The sequence below is a fragment of the Cherax quadricarinatus genome, unplaced genomic scaffold (genome assembly GCF_038502225.1).
Source record: "Cherax quadricarinatus isolate ZL_2023a unplaced genomic scaffold, ASM3850222v1 Contig509, whole genome shotgun sequence".
Taxonomy (NCBI): domain Eukaryota; kingdom Metazoa; phylum Arthropoda; class Malacostraca; order Decapoda; family Parastacidae; genus Cherax; species Cherax quadricarinatus.
Window position 1 is genome coordinate 97,576 of NW_027195535.1, and position 14,925 is coordinate 112,500.

The 14,925-nt window shown below is 40.1% G+C and overlaps 1 protein-coding gene across 1 annotated transcript in view; it reads left to right on the forward strand.

The window, feature by feature from the left end:
• Positions 1–14,925, forward strand: part of LOC128684058 (midasin-like) — a 126,612-nt gene that overhangs the window by 86,140 nt on the left and 25,547 nt on the right. The window contains exons 19-20 of the mRNA XM_070080479.1: positions 3,992–4,146; positions 5,938–6,058. Coding sequence (XP_069936580.1) covers positions 3,992–4,146; positions 5,938–6,058 — 276 coding nt within the window. The remainder of the gene's footprint in view (positions 1–3,991; positions 4,147–5,937; positions 6,059–14,925) is intronic.

The following is a 14,925-nucleotide window of genomic DNA, read 5'->3' on the forward strand; positions in this document are numbered from 1 at the left end:
TGGGTAAAAATGTTATGGAGGGAGTAGTAGGTAAATTTGGGGTGCCAGGGGTAAATGTAAATGGGGAACCTTTAATTGAGCTATGTGTAGAAAGAAATTTGGTAATAAGTAATACATATTTTATGAAAAAGAGGATAAATAAATATACAAGGTATGATGTAGCACGTAATGAAAGTAGTTTATTAGATTATGTATTGGTGGATAAAAGGTTGATGGGTAGGCTCCAGGATGTACATGTTTATAGAGGGGCAACTGATATATCGGATCATTATTTAGTTGTAGCTACAGTTAGAGTAAGAGGTAGATGGGAAAAGAGGAAGGTGGCAACAACAAGTAAGAGGGAGGTGAAAGTGTATAAACTAAGGGAGGAGGAAGTTCGGGTGAGATATAAGCGACTATTGGCAGAAAGGTGGGCTAGTGCAAAGATGAGTAGTGGGGGGGTTGAAGAGGGTTGGAATAGTTTTAAAAATGCAGTATTAGAATGTGGGGCAGAAGTTTGTGGTTATAGGAGGGTGGGGGCAGGAGGAAAGAGGAGTGATTGGTGGAATGATGAAGTAAAGGGTGTGATAAAAGAGAAAAAGGTAGCTTATGAGAGGTTTTTACAAAGCAGAAGTGTTATAAGAAGAGCAGAGTATATGGAGAGTAAAAGAAAGGTAAAGAGAGTGGTGAGAGAGTGCAAAAGGAGAGCAGATGATAGAGTGGGAGAGGCACTGTCAAGAAATTTTAATGAAAATAAGAAAAAATTTTGGAGTGAGTTAAACAAGTTAAGAAAGCCTAGGGAAAATATGGATTTGTCAGTTAAAAACAGAGTAGGGGAGTTAGTAGATGGGGAGATGGAGGTATTGGGAAGATGGCGAGAATATTTTGAGGAACTTTTAAATGTTAAAGAAGAAACAGAGGCAGTAATTTCATGCACTGGTCAGGGAGGTATACCATCTTTTAGGAGTGAAGAAGAGCAGAATGTAAGTGTGGGGGAGGTACGTGAGGCATTACGTAAAATGAAAGGGGGTAAAGCAGCTGGAACTGATGGGATCATGACAGAAATGTTAAAAGCAGGGGGGGATATAGTGTTGGAGTGGTTGGTACTTTTGTTTAATAAATGTATGAAAGAGGGGAAGGTACCTAGGGATTGGCAGAGAGCATGTATAGTCCCTTTATATAAAGGGAAAGGGGACAAAAGAGACTGTAAAAATTATAGAGGAATAAGCTTACTGAGTATACCAGGAAAAGTGTACGGTAGGGTTATAATTGAAAGAATTAGAGGTAAGACAGAATGTAGGATTGCGGATGAGCAAGGAGGTTTTAGAGTGGGTAGGGGATGTGTAGATCAGGTGTTTACATTGAAGCATATATGTGAACAGTATTTAGATAAAGATAGGGAAGTTTTTATTGCATTTATGGATTTAGAAAAGGCATATGATAGAGTGGATAGAGGAGCAATGTGGCAGATGTTGCAAGTATATGGAATAGGTGGTAAGTTATTAAATGCTGTAAAGAGTTTTTATGAGGATAGTGAGGCTCAGGTTAGGGTGTGTAGAAGAGAGGGAGACTACTTCCCGGTAAAAGTAGGTCTTAGACAGGGATGTGTAATGTCACCATGGTTGTTTAATATATTTATAGATGGGGTTGTAAAGGAAGTAAATGCTAGGGTGTTTGGGAGAGGGGTGGGATTAAATTATGGGGAATCAAATTCAAAATGGGAATTGACACAGTTACTTTTTGCTGATGATACTGTGCTTATGGGAGATTCTAAAGAAAAATTGCAAAGGTTAGTGGATGAGTTTGGGAATGTGTGTAAAGGTAGAAAGTTGAAAGTGAACATAGAAAAGAGTAAGGTGATGAGGGTGTCAAATGATTTAGATAAAGAAAAATTGGATATCAAATTGGGGAGGAGGAGTATGGAAGAAGTGAATGTTTTCAGATACTTGGGAGTTGACGTGTCGGCGGATGGATTTATGAAGGATGAGGTTAATCATAGAATTGATGAGGGAAAAAAGGTGAGTGGTGCGTTGAGGTATATGTGGAGTCAAAAAACGTTATCTATGGAGGCAAAGAAGGGAATGTATGAAAGTATAGTAGTACCAACACTCTTATATGGGTGTGAAGCTTGGGTGGTAAATGCAGCAGCGAGGAGACGGTTGGAGGCAGCGGAGATGTCCTGTTTAAGGGCAATGTGTGGTGTAAATATTATGCAGAAAATTCGGAGTGTGGAAATTAGGAGAAGGTGTGGAGTTAATAAAAGTATTAGTCAGAGGGCAGAAGAGGGGTTGTTGAGGTGGTTTGGTCATTTAGAGAGAATGGATCACAGTAGAATGACATGGAAAGCATATAAATCTATAGGGGAAGGAAGGCGGGGTAGGGGTCGTCCTCGAAAGGGTTGGAGAGAGGGGGTAAAGGAGGTTTTGTGGGTAAGGGGCTTGGACTTCCAGCAAGCGTGCGTGAGCGTGTTAGATAGGAGTGAATGGAGACGAATGGTACTTGGGACCTGACGATCTGTTGGAGTGTGAGCAGGGTAATATTTAGTGAAGGGATTCAGGGAAACCGGTTATTTTCATATAGTCGGACTTGAGTCCTGGAAATGGGAAGTACAATGCCTGCACTTTAAAGGAGGGGTTTGGGATATTGGCAGTTTGGAGGGATATGTTGTGTATCTTTATATGTTTATGCTTCTAGACTGTTGTATTCTGAGCACCTCTGCAAAAACAGTGATAATGTGCGAGTGTGGTGAAAGTGTTGAATGATGATGAAAGTATTTTCTTTTTGGGGATTTTCTTTCTTTTTTGGGTCACCCTGCCTCGGTGGGAGACGGCCGACTTGTTGAAAAAAAAAAAAAAAGTTAAAACCAGAAATATTTTTGTGTGATACATTCCTAAGATAAGTTTTGAGAGTTTTTTTACTCCTGAAGCCTGACCTTGGGTCATTCTCGTCTGGTACTTGCCTGGTCAACCTGACTTTTGCTGTTGGCGAAAGATTCTTGTCGGAATCCACTATCTTTGCCTATTTCCTGGGGCATCAGGTTGACCAGTGAGGTGGAGGAGAGGATGATTATATAGGAGAAAGGGGTTTCTATCCCTTTGCTTCTGTCATTTTAGTTGCATTTTATGACACATGGCATACAGAGGAAGAATTCTTCACCACTTCTCATTGGAGGTGAAGAGAAATACTATAAGAGCAAGAACTATTAAGAAATTAGAAAAAACTCAGATGGGTGTATAAACACATACATGTACTTGCACAACTGCATCTGTAGTATGAGCTAAGTGTAAGAAAGACATCAGCAATTCTATCATTGTATAACACTACTGCAAATTTCTGTTTTATACTCATTAGGCAGGATGGTAGTACTTCTCTGGATGGTTGATATCTACCAACCTACCAACCTGTTCCAAATGTTAGTTAAACAACTTCAAAAGAGGATATGATAAATTTTAGTTTTGAAAGTCGTTCACAAGATATAATAATAATGTTTAATTAAAAAAATACCTAAGTGTTACGAGATTTGGTAAAAAAAAATTTTGTGCACTTGATGAGAAACCCACTGTTATGCAGATCATTTCAGGTAACCTAAAACTAGGACTCCATGATAGTAATCATATTACACAGTTGTTGAAGTGATAATTGTGTATAAAAAGATAAACTAGTACAGTGGACCCCCGGTTAACGATATTTTTTCACTCCAGAAGTATGTTCAGGTACCAGTACTGACCGAATTTGTTCCCATAAGAAATATTGTGAAGTAGATTAGTCCATTTCAGACCCCCAAACATACACGTACAAACGCACTTACGTAAATACACTTACATAATTGGTCGCATTCGGAGGTAATCGTTATGCGGGGGTCCACTGTAGTTGGTAGTGCTTGTATTGATAACGTAACTCACAGTATGATGGATGTGCTCTATTGGATATGGGATATTTGTTAAATTTAGTAGTGTAAACCTTTTGAAGAGTATTGACAAACCATATTATATTATATTTTCTTTTCATCCAGGGCCATGAGGAATCGAGGTATAGAGATCTGCATGATGAGGTCATGGACAAAGCCACAGGACTTGCGTGCAGTATTGTTACAGGGAGGCCTCACCTCTTCTCATCTACAGAATGCTCTTGTCCAGGCTCACCAAGATATTGCACAAATACTTCCTGGTCAGTGTTTTTGTCTGTGCTAAGTTTGTAATTTACTTGAAATTTATGGAGCTGATTGTGTAATACATGTTAATTGATAGAGGGGGGAAATATTTTAAAGAATTTTTTTTTTAACACATTGGCCATCTCCCACCAAGGCAGAGTGACCCAGAAAGAAAGAAAGTTTCACCATCATTTAACAGAGGTGCTCAGATACGACAGTTTAGATGTCACTCCAAACAGCCAATATCCCAAACCCCTCCTTTAAATTTAGTGCAGGCATTGTAGTTCCCACTTCCAGGACTTGAGTCCAACTAACCGGTTTCCCTGAATCCCTTCACAAAATATTATCCTGCTTACACTCCAACAGCTCATCAGATCCCAAAAACCATTCATCTCAGTTCACTCCTATATAACATCCTCACACATGCCTGCTGCTAACTCCACACCTGTATATAAAAACAGTGTTATCTTATTATTATGCATGAATTATGACATCTGATAAATCACCCGGTTAGACACTTTTCGCTTGTTGCTGGTGTCATTTATCAAATGTTAAGCGTCTTTATGATATCAGTTGCAGTGTAAAACTTTCTATTAATATTCCACATAATAGTATTTTTTTTTTTTTCAACAAGTCGGCCATCTCCCACCGAGGCAGGGTGACCCAAAAAAGAAAGAAAATCCCCAAAAAGAAAATACTTTCATCATCATTCAACACTTTCTCCTCACTCATACATAATCACTGTCTTTGCAGAAGCACCCAGATACAATAGTTTAGAAGTCTTTCTTTCTTTCAACACACCGGCCGTATCTCACCGAGGCGGGGTGGCCCAAAAGGAAAAACGAAATTTTCTCCTTTTACATTTAGTAATATATACAGGAGAAGAGGTTACTAGCCCCTTGCTCCCGGCATTTTAGTCGCCTCTTACAACACGCATTGCTTACGGAAGAAGAATTCTGTTCCACTTCCCCATGGAGATATAAGGAAATAAACAAGAATAAGAACTAGAAAGAAAATAGAAGAAAACCCAGAAGGGTGTATACATATGTGCTTGTACATGTATGTGTAGTGTGATCTAAGTGTAAGTAGAAGTAGCAAGACATACCTGAAATCTTGCATGCTCATGAGACAGAAAAAAGGACACCAGCAATCCTACCATCATGTAAAACAATTACAGGCTTTCGTTTTACACTCACTTGGCAAGACGGTAGTACCTCCCTGGGCGGTTGCTGTCTACCAACCTACTACCTAGTTTAGAAGTATATACATATAAAAATACACAATATATCCCTCCAAACTGCCAATATCTCAAACCCCTCCTTTAGAGTGCAGGCATTGTACTTCCCATTTCCAGGACTCAAGTCCAGTTATATAAAATAACCGGTTTCCCTGAATCCCTTCACTAAATGTTACCCTGCTCACACTCCAACAGCTCGTCAGGTCCCAAATACCATTCGTCTCCATTCACTCCTATCTAACACGCTCACGCACGCTTGCTGGAAGTCGAAACCCCTCGCCCACAACTCCTCCTTTACCCCCTCCCTCCCACCTTTTCGAGGATGACCCCTACCCTGCCTTCCTTCCCCTACAGATTTATACGCTCTCCATGTCATTCTACTTTGATCCATTCTCTCTAAATGACCAAACCACCTCAACAAACCCTCTTCAGCCCTCTGACTAATACTTTATTAACTCTACACCTTCTCTTTTTTGTTATCAGATTTAAAAAAAAATTGCCATTTTAGAATATTGTGTATTCAGTTTGTTAAAAAAAATGGTGGGTTAATATTTATTCTTAAATTTAACAGTGTATGAACAGCCAAGCATATCTCAAATGAAGCAGGTGGCATCACTGACATGCCAGTTGATCCAGACAGGTCATCAGCCCAACTCTGCTCTTAGAAAGGCTCTGGAACATGTCTATGTGTGGTAAGTGACTAAATTTGAACACATTACATATGAAAAACTTTCCAGTTTCATACTTATCTTCCTAACATTTTTTTATAACATACCAGCCATTCCTCACTAACATAGTGTGACCTGGCAAAAAGAAAACTCATTCACTGATATCACATATCAGATGGTCCTCTGAATTATTAGATCTCCACCCCTCCCTCAGAGTACAGGCACTGTACTTCCCACCTACAGGACTTGTGTATTTGTGTGTGTGTGTGTGTGTGGGCAAAAGTCCAGCTAACCTTTTTTTTTATGCATATACTAGTGCTCTTCTACCTCCAAAGAATACTGAAGGCTCATGCTAGTGGTGCAGCGCTGTATAGCCCTTGTGGCTTAGCGCTTCTTTTTTATTATAATAATAATAATCATGCTAGTGGTACTTTACACTTCTGTTTATAAAGAAGTGCAAAGTACCACTAGCATGAGCCCTCAGTACTCTTTGGAGAAAGAGTTTAAATCTAGGTGAAATATCGGAGGCCTTAAAGAGTGCAGACATAGCTCCTTTGCATAAGGGAGGTAGTAGTGCACTAGCTAAAAATTGCAGACCAGTAGCCCTAACAGTATGAGTTGGTGTTCAGCAACCCACTAAATGACAGCAAGGTAGAAAATGCTGAAATATTTTTCACTCCAGAAGAAGGCCGCGCAGACCAACTAACTGACATTAGTACAAATCCCATAGATTTTGAAAAAGAAATGGAAAACATGCCCACTCACTCAGCACCTGGACCAGATTCATGGAATGCTCTATTTATAAAGAAGTGCAAAGTATCACTAGCATGAGCCCTCAGTATTCTTAGGAGAAAGAGCTTAGATCTAGGTGATATACCAGAGGCATTAAAGAGTGCAGACATAGCTCCTTTGCATAAGGGAGGTAGTAGAGCACTAACTAAAAATTACAGACCAATAGCCCTAACCTCTCACATCATAAAAATCTTCGAAAGAGTGATGAGACGGCAGGTTACAAATTTCATGGACCAGCACAACCAACATAACCCGAACCAGCATGGTTCTGCTGAACCATTATGACAGCATGGCTGCTGAACCATTATGACAGAGTTACGGAGGCACTGGAAGACGGCCAAAATGCAGATATGATTTACACAGATTTTACAAAAGCGTTTGACAAATGCAATCATGGAGTGATAGCGCAGAAAATGAAGGCCATGGGCATTATGGGGAAGGTAGGCAGATGGATTTTCAGTTTCCTAACACACAGAACACAAAAAGTAGTAGTGAACAGGGCAGGATCCAACATCAGTGAGGTCAAAAGCTCATTGCCCCAAGGCACTGTCCTGGCACCTCTGCTGTTCCTCATCCTCATAGCAGACATAGACAAAAACACCCAGCACACTTTTGTATCATCATTTGCAGATGACACTAAAATAAGCATGAAAGTCAGTACAGTAGAGGACACTGAAAAAGTACAGGAAGACATAAACAGGGTTTTCCAGTGGGCAGTGGAGAACAACATGACGTTCAATGGTGATAAGTTCCAGCTGAGATATGGCAAGAATAGAGAACTCAAAAGGAACACTATATACAAAACTCAAGAGGGTCACCAAATAGACCGTAAGGAACACGTAAAAGATATAGGAATAATTATGTCAGCTGACCTTTCTTTTAAACACCATAACAAGACAAAGATCACGACAGCCAGGAAGATGACGGGGTGGGTATTGAAAACTTTCGAAACAAGGGAAATAATGCCGATGGTGACACTCTTCAAATCGCTAGTGCTCCTTCACTTAAAATATTGCTCAGTGCTGACGGCCCCGTTCAAGGCAGGAGAAATATCGGAGCTGGAACAAATACAGAAATCGTTTACGGCTCACATTGAGCCAGTAAAGCACCTAAACTACTGGGACCGCCTGCGAGTCTTGAACATTTACTCATTGGAGTGGAGGAGAGAGAGGCACATGATAATATATACCTGGAAGGTACTCGAGGGCTTGGTCCCAAATCTGCACACTGCCATAACAACATACTGGAGTGAGAGATATGGGAGGAAGTGTAAAATAAACCCAGTGAGGAGCAGGGGTGCGGTGGGGACAATAAGGGAACACTGTATCAACATCTGGGGTCCCAGACTTTTCAACATCTTACCAGAAGATATCAGAAACACTGCTGGAACAAGTGTAGAAGCCTTCAGGAGGAAACTGGACAACTATCTTCACCAGGTGCCAGATCAACCAGACTGTGATGAATATATTGGGCAGCGGGCCTCCAGCAGCAACAGCCTGGTTGACCAGGCAAGCACCAGACGAGCCTGGCCCATGGCCGGGCTCAGAGAGTAGATAAACTCTTGAAACTCTTCAAAGGTATAAAGGTAAAAGTACACCTACCATCCGACTTACGACCTGCTCGATTTACGACCACTCGACTTACGACCGTGTTTTTTATGCCAAATTTCTGGGAAATAAACAACTATTTGTGTTGTACACAGTGTTTATCCTAAACCTTACAGTATAAAATACAATACTAACAACATAAAAAGTAAAGTAAAACATGAAATACCAAAATAAAACAATAAAATAAAGTCTTTACAAAAATGTTTTGTTGATATTCAGTAGTAAAGTTCGACTTACGACCATTTCGACTTAGGACCGGTTTCTCAGAACCGAACTCGGTCGTAAGTCGGATGGTAGGTGTATATCATAAAAATCTTTGAAAGAATGATGAGACTGCAGATTACAAATTTCATGGACCAGCATAATGAGCATGACCCAAACCAGCATGGTTTTAGAGAATGATGATCATGCCTGTCACAGCTGTTGAACCGTTGTGACAGAATTATGGAGCGTTGGAAGACGATCAAACAGATGTGATTTACACAGATTTTGCAAAAGGTATTTGACATAGGCACTCATGGAGTGATAGCGCACAAAATGAGGGCCATGGGCATTACGGGAAAGGTAGGCAGATAGATTTTCGGGTTCCTAACACACAACACAAAAAGTAGTAGTAAACAGATCAAAATCCAGCATCAGCAAGGTAAAAGGCTCAGTGCCCCAAGGCACTGTCCTGACACCCCTGCTGTTTCTCATCCTCATAGCAGACATAGATAAAAACACCCATCGCACTTTTGTATCATCATTTACAGATGACACTAAAATAAGCATGGAAGTCACTGTGGTAGAGGACACTTAAAAATTACAGGAAGACATAAGCAGGGTTTACCAGTGGGCAGTGGAGAACTACATGCCATTCAGTGGTGATGACGTTCAGTGGTGATAAGCTGCAGCTGCTTAGGTATGGAAAGAATGAAGAACTCAAAAGGAACTACAGTGGACCCCCGGTTAACGATATTTTTTCACTCCAGAAGTATGTTCAGGTGCTAGTACTGACCGAATTTGTTCCCATAAGGAATATTGTGAAGTAGATTAGTCCATTTCAGACCCCCAAACATACACTTACAAACGCACTTACATAAATACGCTTGCATAATTGGTCGCATTCGGAGGTGATCGTTATGCGGGGGTCCACTGTATATACAAAACTCAAGAGGGTCACCAAATGGAACAAAAGGAACACATAAAATATCTGGGAATAATTATGTCAGCTAACCTTTCTTTTAAAGACCATAAGACAAAGATCATGACAGCCAGGAAGATGATGGGGTGGATATTGAGAACTTTCAAAACAAGGGAAATAATGCCAGTAGTGACACACTCCAAATTGCTAGTGCTCCCTCACTTAGAATATTGCGCAGTGCTAATGGCCCCATTCTAAGCAAGAGAAATATCAGAGCTGGAACAAGTACAGAGATCGTTTACGGCTCACCTTGAGCCAGTAAAGCACCTAAATTACTGGAAACACCTTCAAGTCCTGAACATGTACTCATTGGAGCCGAGGAGGGAAAGATGCATGATAATATATATACCTGGAAAGTACTTGAGGGCCTGGTCCCAAATCTGCATGCTGGCATAACAGCATACTGGAGTGAGAGATATGGGAGGAAGTGCAGAATAAACCCAGTGAGGAGCAGGGGTGCAGTAAGGACAATAAGGGAACACTGTATCAACCAGAAGATATCAGAAACATGACTGGAACAAGTGTAGAAGCCTTCAAGAGGAAACTGGACAACTATCTCACCAGGTGCCAGATCAACCAGGCTGTGATGGACATGTGGGGCAGTGGGCCTCCAGCAGCAACAGCCTGGTTGACCAGGCAAGCACCAGACGAGCCTGGCCCATGGCTGGGCTCCGAGAGTAGTGAAACTCTCGAAACTCTTCAAAGGTATATCAAATGTACCAGCCACTTTAAAACATCATCTCTGCTGCTTTCAACTTTCTGTCTTGAGTCCATCTATCCCAACTGCTTTACCTAATTTCATTCTACCCACTACCTTAAGTGCACACTCCACACTTACATCTGGCTCATTCTCACTCCTACAAGATGTTCTACCTCCCTGCCCAATGCACAACATCACTGCCTTCCTTTCATTAACATTTAATAATTATTTCTTTTGTTTTTAAAGTCCTTATGATCATAACAAAAAGTGCAACAAAAAATTTAATGATGCAGGAAAATCTTAGTGTTACTCACTTAACTCCCCTCCCACAAAAAAAAAAAAGTATTGTGAGATTTGGTAATACATGCCATAGATTTCTTTGTATATCTGTGGTATGGGCAGGTTGGTGGCTACAAGCAGTTGCTCTCAGCCACTTGCCTGTTGCCCCTCTTGCTAAGCTAGGACATTCCACATGTCTTAATCATGTTCAAGAGATGACTTCCCTCCTTACCTATTTAATGTTTTCCAAAACTTTTATCAGATTTATGATGCTTAATTTATAATTGTTACTATATTCGTGTGGAGGTATTAAACACACTCAAGTTATGCAGTGCCTGGGAAATGAGTGGTAATCAGGTTTGATTCACAGAAGGAAATGGCTGCTTTAATTCCTTGGATCAGAACCCTCCTTTGCCAGCATCAAGCACCTTGAAGGGGTGATTTATGGAGAAACATTAAAATCAAGCATTCAATGTGCATTGCAATAACAAAAGTATAGTATCATACATTACTCTGCAAGTTAAATATTCCCACATAGTTTAGCTGTAATTCTACAATTGTTGTATGTGCTGTTGATTGATTTTAAAGTGTGAGAAAGTGTGTGTACATTAGAAAGATGCATGGTAGGCTTGACTGCAGAGATGCTGCCATAATACCAGTTAGCTGACTGCCTCAGCACATGAGCTTATTTGTTTAGAGAATCCCCTTACCTAGCTAGGTAAGATAAGGGAGTGTTTATCTTTTATTTGGATGTCTGTATCTTTTATTTGGATATCTATTACAGTGAGGGATGATGTTAGAGCAAGCCTTACAGCTTCTGCCCCTGCACATGTACATCTTAGACCTAAGAGTAAAAGTTCACTTCCCCATTCCATTGCTGACTACCTTTAGCTTGTGTTGTGGGGAAGGATGGGGGCTCAGTCCCTACTTAATCTCATACTAAACATAAAATTATCGGCCCTCGTGCAGACTATTCCCGATAAAGGTTGTCTATACAATTCAGGCAGAGGGACCCTAAGAAGAAAAATGCATCCACTGTTATATACAGGTCTGCCATCACAAATCCGGCAATCAGTTATTCGGTTCCTTCAGTTATTCGGCACTAATTTTGGCTAGCATAATTTCAAATTTCCAGGGTCGCCACACCAACCTGCTGGTACTGTTTGGTGGCGCTACTTGCTGCATAAGTCATTCCAATTTCTTTTTCTCCATTTATTGTTTTAACCTGCTTACTTTTAGCCCTAGCCATGGTTCCAATGAATAAAAGAAATGCTTCTCATTATGTAAAGCACCTACACAGTACATTATCCATTAAAGATAAGGTGGCTTTGAAGCCACTGTCGGTTGCCATGAGCTCAGTCTCATGAAGCAGGAGAATATGCTTTATTATTACGCTAATATCAATACTACAACTTATTTGCCTATCACAATTGATCTAATATGACATAAGAAACAATATAAATAACATAAAACATGTTAAATACAGTGGACCCTCGACCAACGATGGCATCGACTAACGTTAAATTTGACTAATGATAATCATTCTCGGGTACCAATTAATATTGTTAGTCGAGGGTCCACTGTACTCCAGAATGAATAATATTTGGCATAACACCGAGCAGTTCGACAGAGTTATGAAGAGGACATATGGTATACAAATACCATTCTCCTATCCTTGTCTTGGGGGTTTATGCTAAAAGATATATTACAAAATAGATAGTTTTTGATTGCCATGTGAAAAGTATTGAAATTCCCTAAGCAAAAATTTTTTTCTTTACCCCCAAGAGTAAACAAAACGCCACCCCCAGTACCTGTCCGCCACCCAAACCCAGCAGGATCAAAAGATTGAATTATTTATAAATTATTAAATAATGCAGTAGTTCAAAAAAATTTCTTTTTTTGGAAAAAAATTCCAAATGGAAGAAAAAATAAAAGGGGGGCCGGGGCCATGACTAATGAACAGAAAAAGTTTTTTTAGTGGGAATGTCTGCATTGTTTATTCTGACCCATTTAAAATTAACTGTTAATTGGGGAAATTTGGAAATTTCCAATTTCTAAATATTGAGTTGAAAAAAGGGAATGGGCAGTTTTTCCCCAGTTGACAGGCTGGAAAATGTTTATTCAGGTATAACAAATAAGAAATGATTATCAAAATAGATGTATGTATAGAGAACCTAGGGTAACCCAGAAAAGCGACAAAATGACTTATTTCCCGATGGTTGGGCTTTCATATAAATGGTTTTTTAAAATTTTTTTTGGTTTTTTTATCTATTAAACTTGGGGAAAATGGAAAAATGTTTTAAAAAAAAAAATAAAAAGACGGAAAAAATGGAGTTTACTTCACCCAACCCCCCTTTTTAGTATATTTTGATGGTTTTTATGGGCCCCATTTTTTGACCTTTTTATAAAGGAAGTATTTAAAAAAAGCATATTTTGATTGCCGACAAAAAAACTTTAAATTATCAAATAAAACATTTCATGTTCAAAGAACTTTTTCAAGGGTTTAATTTTTTTAAGTGATTTTTAACCAACCACTTTGCAATTTGCAAACTCAGAACCGCACAACAGGTCCCAATATGGGATTTGGATGGGGGAGTTTATATATATATATATCTTTCTTTCTTTCCACACCCCCTGACCCACCGGAAGGGTGTAAAAAAAAACAAAGTCTCCCTTTTTACATTTTAGAATATATACAGGAGAAGGAGTTCCATTTCTGGCAATTTTTTTGGGGCACTCTTTTTTTTTTTTCAACACGCATGGCTTAGGAGGAAGAATTTTTCCCCTTCCCCATGGAGGTAAAGAGGAAATAAACAAGAATAAGAACTAGAAAGAAAAAGAAGAAAAACCCCAAAGGGGGGTGTATTTATGCTTGTACTTTATGTGTATGTGACCATTAATAGAAGTAGAAGAATCCTGAAACCCCATGTTATGAGACAAAAAAGGGCACCAGCAAACCTACCATCGTAAAACAACAGGGTTTCCTTACACTATGGCAGGACGGTAGTTTCTCCTCGGTTGCTGTCTACCAACCTACTACCCGGTATATATATATATTTTTTTTTTTTTCCAAAATGTGCTAAACACAAATCAGACTACCTTCTGACTTTAACTTCCCCCCCCCTTTAAAAAGGGGGTTTTTTTTAGAATCCTGAATTGAAGGGCCCCGAGGGGGAAGGATTTTCCACTAAAAGGGTTTTTATGTTTGTATTCTCAGTTTCGTGGTCTCATATGATAGAATGGAAGATAACAATTAGAGATAATTTTGATAAGTTTCAGGACTGAAAGTGGCTTCAAATTGAGCTCAGAGTAGCAGAAATGTTTGATTTTTCTTGATATTCCAGAGTGCACAAATTATGTCATTCGTCCAATACTCTGATATGTGTCCACAAATGTGCTGACATTATTTATACAATTTTTACAATAATGCAGTTGTCTGCATAACAGTAAATCTTTTATTTTTGTGTTTACCTGGAGTTTACCTGGAGAGAGTTCCGGGGGTCAACACCCCCGCGGCCCGGTCTGTGACCAGGCCTCCTGGTGGATCAGAGCCTGATCAACCAGGCTGTTGCTGCTGGCTGCACGCAAACCAACATATGAGCCACAGCCCGGCTGATCAGGAACTGACTTTAGGTGCTTGTCCAGTGCCAGCTTGAAGACTGCCAGGGGTCTGTTGGTAATCCCCCTTATGTGTGCTGGGAGGCAGTTGAACAGTCTCGGGCCCCTGACACTTATTGTATGGTCTCTTAACGTGCTAGTGACACCCCTGCTTTTCATTGGGGGGATGGTGCATCGTCTGCCAAGTCTTTTGCTTTCGTAGTGAGTGATTTTCGTGTGCAAGTTCGGTACTAGTCCCTCTAGGATTTTCCAGGTGTATATAATCATGTATCTCTCCCTCCTGCGTTCCAGGGAATACAGGTTTAGGAACCTCAAGCGCTCCCAGTAATTGAGGTGTTTTATCTCCGTTATGCGCGCCGTGAAAGTTCTCTGTACATTTTCTAGGTCGGCAATTTCACCTGCCTTGAAAGGTGCTGTTAGTGTGCAGCAATATTCCAGCCTAAATAGAACAAGTGACCTGAAGAGTGTCATCATGGGCTTGGCCTCCCTAGTTTTGAAGGTTCTCATTATCCATCCTGTCATTTTTCTAGCAGATGCGATTGATACAATGTTATGGTCCTTGAAGGTGAGATCCTCCGACATGATCACTCCCAGGTCTTTGACGTTGGTGTTTCGCTCTATTTTGTGGCCAGAATTTGTTTTGTACTCTGATGAAGATTTAATTTCCTCATGTTTACCATATCTGAGTAATTGAAATTTCTCATCGTTGAAC